Source organism: Hipposideros armiger, unplaced genomic scaffold (genome assembly GCF_001890085.2).
Source record: "Hipposideros armiger isolate ML-2016 unplaced genomic scaffold, ASM189008v1 scaffold_411, whole genome shotgun sequence".
Taxonomy (NCBI): Eukaryota; Metazoa; Chordata; class Mammalia; order Chiroptera; family Hipposideridae; genus Hipposideros; species Hipposideros armiger.
Window position 1 is genome coordinate 1025746 of NW_017731761.1, and position 17586 is coordinate 1043331.

General features: G+C 45.2%; 1 protein-coding gene across 8 annotated transcripts in view; it reads left to right on the forward strand.

Annotated features, from left to right (window-relative positions):
* Window positions 1-17580, forward strand: part of SEZ6L (seizure related 6 homolog like) — a 188421-nt gene extending 170841 nt beyond the window's left edge. For 2 of the 8 annotated variants that reach the window (XM_019663959.1, XM_019663963.1), the window contains 5 exons: window positions 7730-7924; window positions 9806-9838; window positions 11626-11740; window positions 13533-13635; window positions 17028-17580. In XM_019663959.1, the coding sequence (XP_019519504.1) occupies window positions 7730-7924; window positions 9806-9838; window positions 11626-11740; window positions 13533-13635; window positions 17028-17057 (476 nt within the window). In that variant the 3' untranslated portion in view covers window positions 17058-17580. The remainder of the gene's footprint in view (window positions 1-7729; window positions 7925-9805; window positions 9839-11625; window positions 11741-13532; window positions 13636-17027) is intronic. The other 6 variants (XM_019663961.1, XM_019663962.1, XM_019663964.1 and 3 more) reach the window with 6 other exon arrangements.
* The last annotated feature ends 6 nt before the right edge of the window (window positions 17581-17586 follow it).

Genomic DNA, 17586 nt, shown 5'->3' on the forward strand with positions numbered 1-17586 from the left:
CAGCAACTTGTCTGTTCCCCTTCCCCCAATTCCCCAGCACTGTTCCCATCCCCCAATTCCCCAATAAAAATCTTTAAAAAAAAAAAAAAAAGATCTCCCAGCTATTACAGGAAGCTGGGGAGAGGCAAAACCTCCCCTACAGGTTTCAGAGGAAGCCAGGCCCTGCTGCCACCTTGATCTCAGACTTCCAGCCTCCAGAAGTCTGTGAGACCGGAAATTTCCACTGTGGTAAGCCCTCTAGTCTGGGGCCCTTCCTCATGGCCACCTAGGAAACAAATTATACTTCTCTTTTCCTCCTTAGTGACCAGTCAGGGTGATGAGAAGCCGCTTGAGTAATTTTTTTTCAGACTGCAGAGACCCAGACATGAAAAACGAAAAATAAAAGCTGATGTAAAATACTGAAAGGCAGAGATATCATTTTTTTTTAAAAGAAAGGAAAGGCACTTCACTAATGAGGCACAGCCTCCAAAGACTCCCCAGGCTGCCCTGGCGGCTAGCTTTCCGAGAAGCACGCCTCCCTCCCTTCAGAGCCGCCTTTCCCTGAAATCTCAGCGTCAGGATCTGCAGGACTCACTGCAGACAGCTTCCCTGACACCCATGCTAATGAGTTCACAAGCCAAGCTGGGTGTCTGAAGACTCATGATCCTCCCAGAAACCTGAGGGAGAAGCCAACATGTGGTTCCAGAGGCTGACGGGAGATGACACGTGCGGTAAGAGAATAGTCACATCCTTGCAGCAATGTCCCCCCAGTGAGAGAGAGGTGATAGCCTGGGTTCTGAGGGTATTTTTAAGGACAAAGTTAGTAGACATAAAACAGCTTTAAAACGTTTCCTCTACTGAACAAAAAAACCAGCCCTGATTTGATGGGCACCTTCGCTGAGCCGTGCCCTTCCCCAACATTAACACGTTTTACCCTCACAAAACTGCATGAACGGTATGTGTGTCCACTTAAAGCAGGTAAAGGAGGCCCAGAGAGGGTGGGGAGAGCCTAGGATTCCAATTCAAGCCTGATGAACCCCAAAAGCATCACCTTCCCACCTCATCGCTCTGCAGTCCCAGTTTCTAAGCAAAGCCCTTCCACCCATGAGCTCACAAAGCAGACAAAGCAAATTGTATAAGCTCTGTCTATAGCTTCTGTTCAGGGTCGTTTGCCCACGGTGGTAGTTTGGTCCAGCTGAGACTCAAAGCCATGTCTTTTCTCCCCTAGTCCATTTACCCCAAGCCACTTCAAGAACAGACAGGTCAGGCATCAGTAAAGGAAAGAGTCTGGGATACACAGTCCCTCCAGCTCTGCTGGGTGACCTTGGGCAAGTAGCTTACCCTCTCTGGGCCTCAGAGTTCTCATTTGAGGGCTGAAAAGAAAATAATACTCCCTCCCATGCAAGGTCATTGGAAGCAAGTCGTTTGGTCATTCAATAAGCACCTCCTATATGCAGGCACATGTCAGGACAGAGATTCCCAAACTCTCTCATGTCACAGTGCCCTTGGTGTCTCAGGAATTTTTTCATATACATTCCAGCCAAAAATACCTAACAATTCCATTTATTAAGCAACTAGGTCTAAACAACTTAATAAGTAGCTATAGCTGGATAACTTAGTAGCATTTGTGAAAGTCATGCACATAACTTCAAAGAAAATATTACATTTTTATTCCAGTCTTAAATAACTACAGTTACTATTACAGAGGTGCCTGTGAGGCTGCGCCAAACTTCTCAAACATTAGCATCAGGCTGGACTCTGCCACCGCATGTCCTAGTCCACGTTGATTAGTTACAATTCTTTCCTTTCAACACAGCAACCATGGAACACCCGCTTGGCAAAGATAGGGCATCGTTAAAAGGAAGGTAGCTCTATCACATGTTTAAACTGTGAACTTACTGGAGCTAGTTCCTACGGGTCTAAGAGATGTCACTCTGTGTCCTCAAAAAAAAAATTTTTTTAAAGATTTTATTGGGGAATTGTGGAAGGGAACAGTGTTGGGGAATTGAGGAAGGGAACATTGTGTTTTTCCAGGACCATCAGCTCCAAGTCAAGTTGTTTTCCTTCAATCTTAGAGGGTGCAGCTCAGCTCTAAGTCCAGTCACCATTTTCAATCTAGTTGCAGGGGGTGCAGCCTACCTGCCCATGTGGGAATCAAACTGGCAACCTTGTTGTTAAGAGCATGCACTGTAACCAACTGAGCCACCCAGCCAGCCCCTTGTGTCTTCAAAAATTTTTTTAATCTCACAGTACAGCTGTGAGTTCATGGTGGCACCCCAGGGCACATTGGTGCCCTATTTGGGAACCATGATGCTAGGTCCTGAACATACAGCAATGTGTAAACAGACATGATCCACGTTCTCATAGAGCCTGGGATCTGTGGGAGACGAGGGGAGAAATGATAAGTCTATGAAGGAAATAACAATGGATCACCAGCGTCACCACCTCCAGGAAGCCTCCCGGATTGCCCAGCCACGTTTCTCTCCTCTGAGCTCCCATGGCACTTACAGTTACAGCGATCACAGCACTTGCTGTAGTTTATTGAAATGATCTCTTTATATGTTCAGAGACTCAAATAACTCACTTGCTAGGAGGGTATACCCAATTGGTTCTTGTATCCCTCGGGCCCTGCAGTCTCAACAAATGACAGTATTTGTTACGATTACTGCCGTTGTTATTGTTAGCGATACCAATGGGGGCTTTATTACACCCCGCGGCTTCTTTGTAACTTTCCTCCTTTGATGGTGGCATGGTGGATGACTCCTCAGGCTCCCATCCAGAAGATATAAACCACGTTACCTAGAATAATGAGGATCTGAGACATTCAGTGAGGGTTTAATGGGGGGCTCTCTAGGGAGGCACATAAAGATTCCCCACGAGGCTCTAGCCCTTCCCAACCCTGCCCCCAGAACACCACAAATGTGAGACCTGACAATTTCCTGGCCTAGGGAGAGCCCACATGGCCGGACTGTGACCTTAGTAAAAGCTCCCATGGATGAACTGTCCCAGGTGTCCTCATCTGGGCCAGCATGCCAGGCACTAGCTGGGTGCCCATGTTCGTTTAGAAATTCCTATCTCTGAGAAAGCAGTCGCTCAGAGGAAATCCATGATAGCTCAAGGTATTTGAGCACAAAAAGGGGCCCTTCATTACAGCAGAATTATTAAATGCACATGATTCAAAATCCAGCATGTCTGGGTTTGCATCCAACTCTGCCATGTGCCAGCTGTGTGACTTTGAATAAGCCAGTGTGCTTGTTAAAAATAATTTTTAAAAATGGTCATGCCAACCATAAATATAAAAGTTCATAATACTGTGTCTGGCATCTAATAAATGCTCAGCAAACACAGTTTGACTACTCACCACTCAGTTTCACTGTTCCACGACTGCTTGAGGTATATTATAAACCATTCATAACAATAACTAACAAACCTCATTTTTTAGCGTTTGCTCTAATGTGCTCCTAAAATGTGCTTTTTTTTTTCTTATAGTTAAAGAGGGGGAAGAATGAAAAACAATAGAAATGGGGTTAGGTTTGTGATCACGTGTATAAGACCATCAGTCTAACTCACTTGAATTCCTGGGAGAGAATGGGATGAAGTCACACAGATTGCAACAGAATTGTTTAAACCTTAGACCAGTGGATCTAAGGATGGTTTTGCTGCCCAGGAGACATCTGTCAATGGCAATTTCTAGAGACATTGTTGGTTGTCCAAAGAAAGGACAACGGGTGCTACTGGCATCTAGTGAGTAGAGGCCAAAGATGCTGCTAAACATCCTATAAGGCCCAGGACAGCCTCCCACCACCACCACAAGGAATTACCCAACCCCAAATGTCAATAGAATCTGGGTTGAGAAAACCTGCCTTAGACAATCTCATTTCAAAGTGTGGGTACATCCTTGGAGTGTGAACGTCATTGCCCAGCCACGTCTAAGCTAAGGATGGGGTCCTTGGTCCAGTCTGTTCACTTAACAGGCAGGAAAAAGGAAGTTCCGAGATGTAAAGTGATGCACCCAAGTTCACACGCAGAGTCAAGCCTCCCATGTCAAATTCAAGTCACTTTGTTTGTCACTCTCTAGCCATCTTCTGGGAGATGAAGATAAATACAAATGCTCTCAGGAGAAAACTGGTTTCTGCCAGAGAAGTATTCCATGTGGAATTCTTCTCAGAATTTTACCAATGGCCGGATCGAAACTGAATCAGACTGACTTTACAGAGACCCTGGACTCGAATCACAGCTCAGCCATCTCCTTCTTGTGGGATCTCTCACAAGTGACCCCCCCCAGCCTCCGTTTTCTCATCTGTAAAGTGGCTCTATGGTGCATTGATCAACAGCGAGCTTGGGCCATGTGCTTTTGACGCCTCTCTCCCCTGCTAATTGGCTTAACAGGACACCCAACAGTTCTGTGCTTTATTTGCTCAGATATAAATGGAGATGGTGAGGATAGATATCTGTGCCTGGGGGTTGTTATGATAATTAAATGAGTTCCTAGATATAAAACCCCAAATAGTCCCTGATGCATAAGACGCTGTCAGTAAATGTTAGCTATTCTGGTCATTACTGTTATTACCTTTAAGGATTTGGGGAAGAATTGAAAAGAATATCTGCAAATCACCTGGTACACACTGGGTGTTTGAATATTTTGGAAATTAATTAAATGATTCATTTATTGTGGTTCTGAGCCCTAAACCTTTCACCTCTAAAACTCTGGCTGAAGTCTAGAATCACCTGGGGAACTTTAAAAAGAATACTCTGGGGGACTAATTAAATCAAATGCCTTAGGGGTGGGGCCAGGGCACTGAATAATCTAGGGGGATTTTAGTGCAGCTAGTTGACGGCTGGGGGTGCCTCCCCTCATCGTCAAACCTTCTGGCAACGTCCTATTTAATTTACATCCAGGCCTAAGAACTTATCCTTTGTCATAGTCTGTCACCCCAGGGCCAGGACAGCACCTAGCACGGGGGCGGATCCAGAAACTATTTGTGGCTTATATGAATGTTACGTTACATGAAGGCAGGGGCCATATCTGTCTTGTTCATCATTGTATGACCGGGGCCAAGAACAGTGCCTGGCACATAGAAGGTGCTCAATAAATATTTGTTGGACTCACTAATCTGTTCACCTATGAAACGAAATTCGGGGAAAGGTTGTGGAGACATTCTCCTGGGTGACCACTGCCACCTGCTGGCCACTTTACTACATTGCAGGTAATACATGGGATTTGCCTTAAAAGAATCCCTTCCTTCCCCTCCACCCAGGACGGAGGAAAGCAGCAGGGAATCGACCAGCATCCCACCCCTCACACCTCGCCAGGCCTGAGTCCTTGCTCTGTCCCGGCAGAGCACTGAATTTCCAGGTTTCCTCTGGAAGCCTTCCCTGACCTTCACACCCGTGACCCGGGCTGTTATCGCCCTGGGTTGCAATCACCTGACTGCGTTCTCTCTCTCACACACTCGACTAAGTTCTGGGAAAATAGAAACCGTGCTTCTCTAGTTCACCACTCTATACCCAGCTCCTCGCACAAACCTGGCACATAGGGGCAGAGGAATTTCTGCTGGAGAAAACGAAAAGCGTGAACTCTCTAGACCCTGGGAGCTCCTAAACTGTAAAGTGCAGTGCATGGGGCTGCCTTTCCCAAGGAGGGTTATATTACCCCATGGGTGGTACTAATGTGGTGTTAGATCATGCCCAGGTTAACTTTTTGGTGTTTTGTTAAGAAAATTTAAACAGACGTTTGAAAACCATGATCATTGGAATATTATTTAGGGTGAGGCAAAATTGTATGGCCCTATTTAAGTGGAAAAGCAAGTGATAGAAATAAAAGTATTAAGTAAACAATAGCACGGTTGGTATGAAAATAGACAACAAATGTGAAGGCTGTAAAAATAACCAGTGTTTGTTGGGCGCTCACTCTATGCTACTCACCTCTCACGCATGAGGGAGCTCATTTAATCCTCATCGAAACCCTGCAAGATGGCCTATTTTGCAGACGAGGGAGTATTTCACCCACAGGAGTTACTTATGATGCTCCTTCCGTATGCCAAGCCCTGAACTTCAAACACGCCTTAATGAGCTCACTCATCCCGTGAGGAAAACTGATATTAAATGATTGAATACAACACAGTATATGCAGTGCTGGCGTGGAGGAAGAGCTAGAAAGATTCGTGACTCCATTAGGGGTAGGGGAGATCAAGGAAGGCTCCCTGGAGGTGGAGAAATGAAAACTTGAGTATTGAAAGACAAGGTTATCTTGTCCAGGCTGGGTGGGCAGGTGAAGGGTAAGGTGAGAAGCAGAAGGAATGTTTCATAATTTAACACCACCATCCATATCCTTTACTGAGTACCTGGGACATGCCAAGAGCATGCATTCATTACCTTATTTAATCTTCCAAGTTGCTATGAGATAGGTACTACTGTTATTCCCATTTTACTGATAAGGAAGCTGAGGCTCAGAGAGGTTGTGGCCTTTGCTGGAGGTCACACAGCTAGTAAGGAGCAGAATCAAGGTTTTTTTTAAAGATTTTTTTTTAAAATATAGCTAACATACAATATTATATTAGTTTCGGGAGTACACAATAGTTATTCAACATTTATATACCTAAAGAAGTGATCACGATGATAAGTCCAGCAACCATCTGACCCCCTGCCACACTATCGCAATATTATTAACTATATTCCCCATGCTGTACGTTACATCTCCATGACTTATTTTATACCCGAAAATTTGGAACTTTTATTCCCTTTCATCTTTTCCCCCCTTTTTAATTTTTCAATTACAGTTGATATTCAATATGATTTTATGTTAATTTCAGGTCTACAGCATAGTGGTTAGACATTTGTATCCTTTAAGAAGTGATTCCTTTTGGGCCGGCCGAGTGGCGCGATGGTTAAGAACTGGCTTGGGATGCCACAGGGCCCCGGTTCGGATCCCACATATGAGGGCCAGTGACACTGCCCTCCACAGCTAAGATGCTGAACAACAGCTCAACCTGGAGCTGGGCTGCCATGAGTCACCGGCGTAGGCTGCAGCCCCTGCTGCAGTGGGTTGCCATGGGCTACCATGTGTAGCCAGCAGCCAGCGTGAGCTGCCAGCAGCCGCAGTGAGCGGCCGTCCAGAAGCCGGCGACTGATCTGCCTCGCCCGGGAAGAGCGCAGTGATGGTGCCAACTTGGGCCAGTGAAGCAACGTCCTCCACAACTAGACTGAAGAACAAAAAACGACAGCAACTTGTCTGTTCCCCTTCCCCCAATTCCCCAACACTGTTCCTAACCCCCCAATTCCCCAATAAAAATCTTTTTTTAAAAAAGTGATTCCTTTCACCTGGAACTAATAAAAAATATTAAAAAAAAAAAAGAAGTGATCCCCCTGACTAGCCTAGGACCCACCTGGCACTATACTCATATCACCTTATTATTGACTATATTCCCTATACCTTACTTTACATCCCCATGACTATTTTGTAACTACCAATTTGTGCTTCTTAATGCCTTCACCTTTTTCACCCTGCCCCCTCAGACTCCTAGAACCAAGAATTTAACCCAGATTCTACAGCCCAGTACATTCTACCATGCCCATGAATAAGCCATGCCCAGAGGTAGGAGAGAGAAAGGTGAGTTTGAGGAATGGAAACAGCTCAGTGCGAGGTGGGAATGTAGAGAAAGGATGATGGAGAGACTGGCCAAAGCTTCTGGGTAGGAGTCCCCAAAGATCTGCATCATCTCATCAGAGCTCCTTTCGGCTTGCATTTCAGCGGAAGAGTCTCTGGCCTGTGACAACCCCGGGCTACCTGAAAATGGGTACCAAATCCTATACAAGCGACTCTACCTGCCAGGGGAGTCCCTCACCTTCATGTGTTACGAGGGCTTCGAACTGATGGGCGAAGTGACCATCCGATGCATCCTGGGACAGCCGTCACACTGGAACGGGCCCCTACCTGTTTGTAAAGGTAAAGAAACCAACTGGCGACATGGGGGACTGAGGGACCCAGAGATGTCAGGACTTGGCTTGGAGGAATTCTGAATCTACTCTAAAAAAGCCGAGCTACTGTATTTCATTAAAGCTAAGATACCATCGTTATTTTCTGCACCACTGAGAAAGAAAACAATGGCTGCCAATTAAACTATGACACAGTGCCTTCTCCTTGCTTCGCATTTTCATTTTCACTTATTATCAGGGCTCTTTCAAGCTCAGGTTTTTATCATAAAGGAGAGCCATCCTGTTTTTAACTCCTGCTTCCACAATGTGGCTTAAACATTTCCTGCCTCTTGCACCTGCTTCTCGTAACCACTTGGTTCCCAAAGGTTATGAGATGTAAAGAAATTAAACTCTTATATAAATTAAGAAATACAACAGAATCTAGCCCAAATGATTTTCAGCATCACATGACCTGGGAAATGAGTTAATATGAAAACTGATTTAAGTTTGGTTTAATTAAATAAAACAGACATGTCTTTAAAATTATTCACATATCTGGCATAGTCTAACAGGATCTAAAGTGACCTCAACTTCACGGACTGGGGTCCCCTGGAACCAGGCGTGCTACCTACAGAGTCTTTTTTGTGCTCACGGCTTCCATGGATGCTGACTGCGAAGCCCTCCTAGGATCAAACCTCCTTGCTTTTTTGGTTGAGGTCAAATGCCTTTATCTAAGATTGTGAAGGGTTTTTAGGTTAACAGCAGTTAGTTGGTTGGTTGGCTGGCTGGTTGGTTGCTTGGCTGGTTGGCTGGCTGATTGGTTGGTTAGTTGGTTGGTTGGTTGGTTGGCTAGCTTTCTGGCTGGTTTTCTTTTGATGAAAAACAAAAACTGGTTTTGTTTTCATCACATTGTAATGAAAGTCGGAGAGTAGTTTTGAGCAAGGCACTAATTATGAAGTCTTGGTATTAGGTAGGACATGAATATTGCTTGGCTGTTAGTGGGACCCCCCCCCCACCTTCCACTCCCTTATAATGCAATCTTTTTGCCTAAGCCTTTACGCTAGGGTTTTGCATCCTTGAAACCCGCCCATGTGGCTATATGTTTGTGCTCAGCTACCATGATAACTTTGATGCCAAAGCTTAGAGATGCCAGCCGCCATCATCTTGAACTTCCAGAGAAGTTTTACAGGGAATACAGAGAAATGAATAAATTCCAGAGAGTTCATCTGTGGCAATGAATGAATGAAAATGGTTCTACAGGGACTATAAATCCCAGTCAAATAAATATGGAATCAATGTGAAATTAGAAAGGTTCACATACATATGTATTTCAAAGCAGGAAAATTATTTCACCTCTGGGGTAATTTGGGATTTGGGGTTTGGTTTTGACCCTCACCATTCATCAGCCTTTTTTCTACATGAAAACACTGTAAATACCAAAACCTGCCATAGTTAAGAGCAGAGGCTAGAGAAAGTCAAGCAGTATGGCTTTAAATCCTGCCTCCATCACTTAGAAGCAGTGAGATGTCAGAGAAGTCCCTTCTCTCATCCTCTGTTTGCTCTTCTGTAAAATGGGGTTGATAAAGTATCTACCTAACAAGATTGTTGTGAGGGTTCAATGAGCAAATATCCTTGTATATAACGCACTTGGCACACTACGTGATGCATGGCTGAGTGTTCAGTTATTACTTGCTATGACTTGTTTCTTTCCTATCTATCTCATCTTCTCTCAGGAACATAGGAAGGAAAAGTGTGCAGGCGTTTCCACTAATTCCCATGACCCAAGATAAATAAAACATAGCACTAACATCAGCAAAGCGTGGCGCAGGCTTCTGCGCCTGTTCTCTTTGGCTTCATTTCATGCGCAATGAATTCAGTTGACATTGACCAATGCCTTCAATTTCTCTTTCAGTTAATCAAGACAGCTTTGAACATGCTTTAGAAGGTGAGTGCTATCGTGAAAAAAATCCAATAAATCAAGCTAATCGCAGAAAAAAAGCTGCCTTCACTCAGCTGAGGATAGTTTCAAAACAAATGATATTATAAAGGAAAAAGAATTGAATTTGCAACTTATGGTCCTGAGGATGACCTAAAAGGGATTGGACACCAGGTCTGTTCATGAAGTCAGAAAATCTAAGTCCATATGCCTGACAACGACATGACCCTTTTAGAAAACTTTTCAGCCACGTGGTGTTATTTTGGGCAATGAAATCTAGTGACGTCTCACCTTCCAGGCCGAGCATCGCCCTGGTTTGGGAAGGGAAAGGTGTGCCTGGGGGATGTTCTGTGGTCTATTTTCCCCTCTGTCTTTCTCTTCCCCAACATATGTGTCCCTCTATCCCCCTCGTTCTCTGTTCTTTTATTGGGAATTACCAAGTGGGATTTGTTAATATGGAACCGATGTAAAGGCTACCCAGGAGTTTGGTCTGGTTTTTATTTTGTGGTTCCTGTCTTTTCCAACCCCTCACAGTCTGTGCTCTGTATAAGCTCCATCCAGTTTGGTACAAAACTACTCCCCCAGGCTATAACATCAGGAAAAAAATATATATAGGTTTTTTTTTAAGTTTGTACCAATTAAGCAGCTTTTATTATTATTTTTGGAGCCATTTAGCTTTCTGACAATAAGCCGTTCCCTCAGAATCTGGGGCTATGGGAATTACATGGCATCAGTGGCTCTTCCTTGTAACAGGTGACTTTTAATCCAAGCAGGCAGAGCCAGGGCTCATATGTAAGTGTAGGGGAGGAGCACATGTTAGTCACTGCACTGGGGAAAGAGAGGCACTTCGTGGTCTCACTCTCTCCAAAAAGCCATCCCTTTTCTGCCTTTCCCCAACCAATGAACCATGAGAATGTCTCAGAGGCCTGGGGTTGCTCCGAGATCATAGCCATCATAATGTTTTGTGCTTATGTATTTATCACGGGTGTTAGGGTCACTTTCGCGGACCCTGTAGAGTGGCCGTTAATGGATTATAGATTGGCATACAGCTGAGCTGTATTCGACACGGCCATGGAGAATGGCAGAGGAAACCTAGAGGCCAAGTGTCTAGAAAAGATGTGAGGTCCTTTTCAAGCCGTACTGGGAAAACACCCCTGACCCCATCCCCACTACAGGTATCATAGTTCTTCTGATTTCCACCGCAATGGATGATAGCAGGGGGCTCCAGGTGAGGCCACGAGGATGTGCAGCCGTGGCCTCTGAGAATCAAAACTGGGTCTTCACAGTTGGGGTGTCATCAGGGTGTGCAGTACTGAGCACTTCCTCTGCAGCCCCACCCCCTCTCCTGGAGGGTCCGATCGAGCAGCTCTGGGAGGGACCTGCCAGTTTTGGGTGTGACAAGGTCCTTCCCCTCCACCCCGTGGCATGTCAACCGAACCTGCCTTCCCAGTTAGCAAACGGGATTTTCTCCAAGTCTTCCCTTGAATTGGATGTTAACCAGATTTTCAACTGTACCCCCACACACACACACACAAAATGGGCATGGTATTATCAGGATTAAAAGAGTAGAATTCTCAGTAGTCCCTATCACCACCCCACCCAAGGATCTGTCTGGACTCCCTTGCAAAGAACCAGCACCATCTCGCCTAATCTCCACTTGGAGATAGTTCTCCAATGGCTAAGGCTCTGTGACCTCAGTTCTTTGAGTGGGTCCAGGAATAGGGGGGCAGGTGCTCACCTGGGAGCCATGTAGGTTGAATGTGTGACATGAGGGCCTCATTGGCTTGTGTGTTTAGTAGCAGAAGCGGCAGCAGAGACATCGCTGGAAGGGGGAAACATGGCGCTGGCTATCTTCATCCCTGTCCTCATCATCTCCTTACTGCTGGGAGGAGCCTACATTTACATCACCAGGTAGGGGGCTTTGGGGCAGTTTGGGGGGCTGCCATCCACTCAACCGCCTGCACACTGGGGACTGGACATTTCACCTCTCTGAACCTCAGGGTCGCCACCTGGAACATGGGGACAGTGGCATGTGTGTAATTGTAGGGATGGTGAGATTCAACTCAGCTCTGGGATAAATTTATTTTTTCTTTAAAGATTTTATTGGGGAATTGGGGGAGGAGAACAGTGTTGGGGAATTGGGGAGGGGGAAAAGCCAAGTTTTGTCCTTCAATCTTAGTTGTGGAGGGCGCAGCTAGCTCAGCTCCAAGTCCAGTCGCCATCCGACCACCTGTCGGCAGCTCTGGGCAGCTCAGCTCAAGGTGCCAACCTTAGTTGCAGGTGGGCGTAGCCCAACATCCCATGCGGGAGTGCACCTGGCAACCTTGTTGTTAGGAGCATGTGCTCTCACCAGCTGAGCCATCCTGCCACCTGTTGGCAGCTCAGCGGCAGCTCAGCTCAGGAGCAGCTCACCGGCCCATGTGGGAATTGAACTGGCAACCTGTTGCTCAGAGCTCGTGCTCTTAACCAACTAAGCCACTTGGCCGGGCCCTGGGATAAATATTTTTATTGGACACCTACCAACCCTCCATGGTAGGAGGGCTCAGCATGCAGGCGCAAATAAGACAGATGCTATCCCTGACCTCAAGGAGCTGTGGGTTAGAGGGAGAGACAGACACCTCACAAGGCGAGGCACATCAACTCATTTATTCCATCATGCACTAACTTATTCATTCACTTATTCAACAAGTATGTGTTGACAATCTAGTGTGTACTAGACATTGTCCCAGGTGTTGGGATCATAGAACTTGCCTTTGATGAAGAAAGATGATACTAAACAGTGCCTATGATAATCATTCATTCATATTCACAATTGCTGAGTACCTACTGTGTGTCAGGCAGCTTTCTGGGCTCTAGGAGCATCATTATAGCATAAAAAAAAAAAACAAAGGAAATCTTTGCCCTCATGGGACCCAGATTCTAATGGAGGCAAATAGGAACTACTACATGAGAAAAGTAATGTAGTACATTAGAAAGTGATAAATAGAGGAAGAAAAGAAAGCCAGGAAGGATGAAAAAGGGACTTGGGGTAGGGGAGGTGATTCTACCTTAAATGGGGTAGGTAGAGGAGGCCCTACTGAGGAATGACATTTGAGTAAGGATGTGAGAACAATGCAAAGATAAACTATGCAAATATCTGGGATAGGAGGAATCTAGGCAGAGAATGTGCATGTGCATGTGCAAAGGCCCTGAGGCAGGCATTTGCCTAATACAAATTGTTCCTGTAGGAGGAGAGGAGAAATACACAAATTATAACACACTGTGATTAACACAATGAAAGAAAGAGATAGAGCGTGGTAACAGAAGAACCACCTTTAAACAGGTTCAGGGAAGGCTGCTCAAAGGCCACACAGTATAAGTAGGTGCTCAATCCGTGCCCATTATGGTTGTTCTTGCTCTTTGCATTAAAGAAGGACTTGAATCACTTTTCAGGTGAAAACAAATTAAGCTCCACCCCGTCCCCAATCAGGGGCAGTACCTAGGCTTTCCTTATCACTGACTGGGTTAGAAGTTGAGAGCCATTATGATTTCAGCTTTCACCTCCCTCACATTCTCACCTTCAAGAGGCTGTTTCCACACATCCTCCTTGTCATTTGTGGGGCGCTGGTGCTCAGAAAGTGGCACTAACCGTTCCCCTTAGGTATTGTACGGTGTCTCGCGATCCGGGTGAAATAACCTCTCTCCTTTATTATCTCTTCTCCAGATGTCGCTATTACTCCAACCTGCGCCTGCCCCTGATGTACTCCCATCCCTACAGCCAGATCACCGTGGAAACTGAATTTGACAACCCCATTTATGAGACAGGGGTGAGTTGGTCTCTCTTCTCTCTCCCAGCGCCTCCCTCTTTGCCTGCTCTGAATTCACTGACAGCAAAACTGAAGGTGTAATTTCCTTTTGCTCACGAGGCCACTGGCAGAAAGACGTGGCCGGGGGTCCTGTCTTAGCCCGACTCTGACCCCTATTGAGATAAATGCGTGGAGAACCCAGCTCTCTGTGCAAGCCGATGACAAGCCTGTAGTGTTGTTTACTCTCGGCGGAAGGATCACAGAAAGAAAGGGCTGCGCCAAAGCACATGAAGAGATGGCTGAGCTGGGTCAGAGCCCACTGGTGGCCTGTGACAATGGGCAGCATTCCCACCCACACACCTGACTGAGCTCCACTCCTCATTGAATGGCCGTGTGCCACATTCCTACATGTTTGAGTGGCAGGCCTTGTGCTGGGTACTCGGAACACAGTCATGGACCAAATAGACGTGGTCCTGCCATTAATGAGCTTACAGTCTTGAAAAGGAGACAATAATATCAATAATGATAATAATATGTGCCATGAACTGGGCATCTTAAATACATGATCTCCTTGAACCCTTGCAACCCTTTGTGATAGATTCTGCAGTATCTCTGATTGATGGATGAGGGTATTGAAGTTCAGAGAAAGGAAAAAAATTATTTAACCAAGGTTGCACACAACCAGAAGGCCCAGCCTGGAGCCAGGATGCAAACTCTATCTGACGCCATTAATCGTGATGCTATTCTGCCTCCCCTTCAACTTCAGACAATCAAATATGCCAATGAATATCTTGATTGCACAAATCATAATTTAAAAAAAACTATTTTTTAGTTATGTTGACATTCAGTATTATTTTATATTAGTTTCAAATGCACAGCATAGTGGTTAGACATTTATATAATTTATGCAGTCATTTTCCCCTGATTAGTCTAGTACCCACCTGGCACTGTACATAGTTATTATGACATTATTGACTATATTCTCTATGCTGTACTTTGCATCCCTGTGACTATTTTGTAACTACCAATTTGTACTTCTTAATCCCTTAACCATCAGTTTGTTCTCTATATCTATGAGTCTGTTTCTGTTTTGTTTGTTCATTTATTTTGTTCTTTATATTCCACATGTAAGTGAAATCATATGGTATTTTTCTTTCTCGGTCTGGCTTACTTCACTTAGCGCAATACCCTCTAGGTCTATTCCTGTGGTTGCAAGTGGTAATATTTCTTTTTTTTATGGCTGAGTAATATCCCATTGCATATGTGTGCTATGACTTCTTTATCCAATCTATTGACGGGCACTTGGGTTGCTTCCATATCTTGGCTATTGTAAATAGTGCTGCAATGAACATAGGAGTGCATGTATCTTTTGGAATTAGTGCTTTTGTTTTCTTTGGATAAATACCCAGAAGTGGCATTTCTGGGTCCTATGGCAGCTCTATTTTTAATTTTTTAAGGAACCTCCAAACCATTTTATATAGTGTCTGCACCAATGTGCAATACCACCAACAGGCACAAAGGTTCCCTTTTCTCCACATCCTCGTCAACACTGCAACAAATCACAATGTTTAAGAACCATGAAAAAAAATTAGGGTGCTATAAAAATGTACGAGAGCTCTCTCAAGAGTTTGAGCTCTGAGCAACAGCGGTTCAATTCCCGGCCCCGAGCTGAGCAGCCACTGAGCTGCCAACAGGTGGCAGAATGGCTCAGTTTAAAAAAAATAATTGTACTATGGGGGACACTTAGAAGTGGTGGGGGAAGGCATCTTTGAGAAAGCAATGTAAAACTGAGACATGTAAAGTGAGTGAAACTTAGATGGTGGTTTACAAAGGTGCCAGGGAGAAGGGAGAGCATATGCAAAGGCCCAGAGGCATGCGTGAGGAACCAGGTTGGTCATGACTTTACAAAACCACAACCCTCCAAATTCACTGTGGAATGATGCATAATTATCTCCCAATGTTTGCAGGAGGGGCATAAACTTGATTTGCTTCTTGTTCCTGCTGACTTTTCCTCACCCCCTTTCCTCTGACCTCCTGTATTAGTTATTGATTGATGTATAACAATATGATTGCAGATTTATGAGCCTAAAACAACACATTTATTATCTCATAGATTCTATAGATCAGGAGTCCTGGCACAGTTTAATTGGGTCCTCTGCTTCAGGGCTCACAAGCCACAACCAAGGAGTCAGTCAGGGCTGCGGTCCCATCTGAGGCTCAACTGGGGAAGGATCCACTTTCAAGTTTACATGGTTGTTAACACCATTCAGGGCTGCAGTTTCTTGCAGGCTGCTATCTAAAGCCCACCCTCAGTTCCTTTCCGTGTGGCCTTCTCCATAAAGCAGCTCACATCATGGCAGAAAGAAAGAGGGAGAGTCTCCTTGCAAGGTGAAACTCACAATCTTATGTAATATAAAACACAGAAGTGACATCCTAAGACTTTTGTGCTGTATTCTGTTGGTTAGAAACAAATCACAGGTCCTGCCCACACGTAAGGGGAGGGGATCACACAAGGGCGTGAACACCAGGAGGCGGAGATCTTGGGGACCATCTTAGCATCTGCCCACCACAGTCCCATATGCCACCAAGTATAGACCCGATTGCATGTCTGTTGCTGACTCAGCAGGAACTATAGACCTGCATTAAAGCATATGACAGTGACCTCTTCCAGGGCCAAGCCGATGACTTCTTATATCTCCCTGCTCCTCTAATCCAGGGGCTTGGAATATAGTACACATACTCCATGAATATTAGAGGAACTGAACTGGTTGCTACCCACATATTGTAGTCATTTTAGATATGACACTGGTAAGAGCCCATATGTTATTTTGCATTCTGTGTAGCTTGTTTCCTGCAAGAAAGTCAAGTTGATAAGGAACAGCACTTTACAAACTAGACCTTGTTAATCATCCTATCAGTACAGCATATCAGTTGCCTAGCTCTATAATCATGCTGCGTAACAAACAATTCCCAAACTCAGTCGCTCAAAGCAACACACGGATTTGCTCGTCAATCACTAGGGCCATGTTTTCAGGTCGTTTCAGCGGAGTGGTAGCCCTGATTGGGCTGTGCTCACTCACACAGCTGGAATTGGCTAGTTGTGTCTAGGGGACTCCGCTCTGTTCTCCATGTCCCTCATCTTTCCGCTGGGATTAAACGCTGTCAAGGCACACTTGGTTCATGGTGATGGCAGCAGGGCAAGACACAGGCAGAAAGACACAGCACTTTTCAAGCCCCTCTTGTGACCCATTTCCTTATAATCCGTTGGCCAAATGAAATCAGGGTCAGAGCGGAAGGCACTGCAAAGTCACACGGCCAATGTCATGGACACAGGGAAGGGTGTGGAGCTAGACCCTTCATGTGTCACTCTACCCCGCCAGGCTTTAACCAACCTGTGCTTCTCTCTCGCGCAGGAAACCAGAGAGTATGAAGTTTCTATTTAAAGAGAGCTACACTCGAGACGGGAACTTACAGATGTGGACTCAGCTACAATCTCCTCGAGAAATTCATCCAGAGACCATATGGCATTTGATTGAAAACCCCCAGAGTATTGGCTGTGTTTTCTTCAGACTCTTTATTGAAGACTTATTATTTTCTTCACTGTATTTATTATATTTAAAATTGACATAGGTGTGGTTGCAGTGGCAGTCAGATTCATGTTATAGCCTCAGTGCTAAAGGCAGGTGGAAGACCTGCAAAATGGCAAACACAGCAGCAGAGGGGAAAAAAAAGCAAGAAAAAAAACCAGGTTGCGTTTCTCCCACCAGCAGTGCCATGCTATGGCTGCATCAAATTGCATGCATCTTTGGGATCCATGGTGTTTTTAGTACAGATCTACGTCCCCAGATTAGGTTGGATTCACTAGGGTTGGAATTCCGCATGGATACTTAAACAGGTTGGCCCCCAAACGAATCCTGTGTTCACTCTTCCAATTTTCCCAGCTTCCAAAAGGTCTTGCCACTTCCCTCCCCC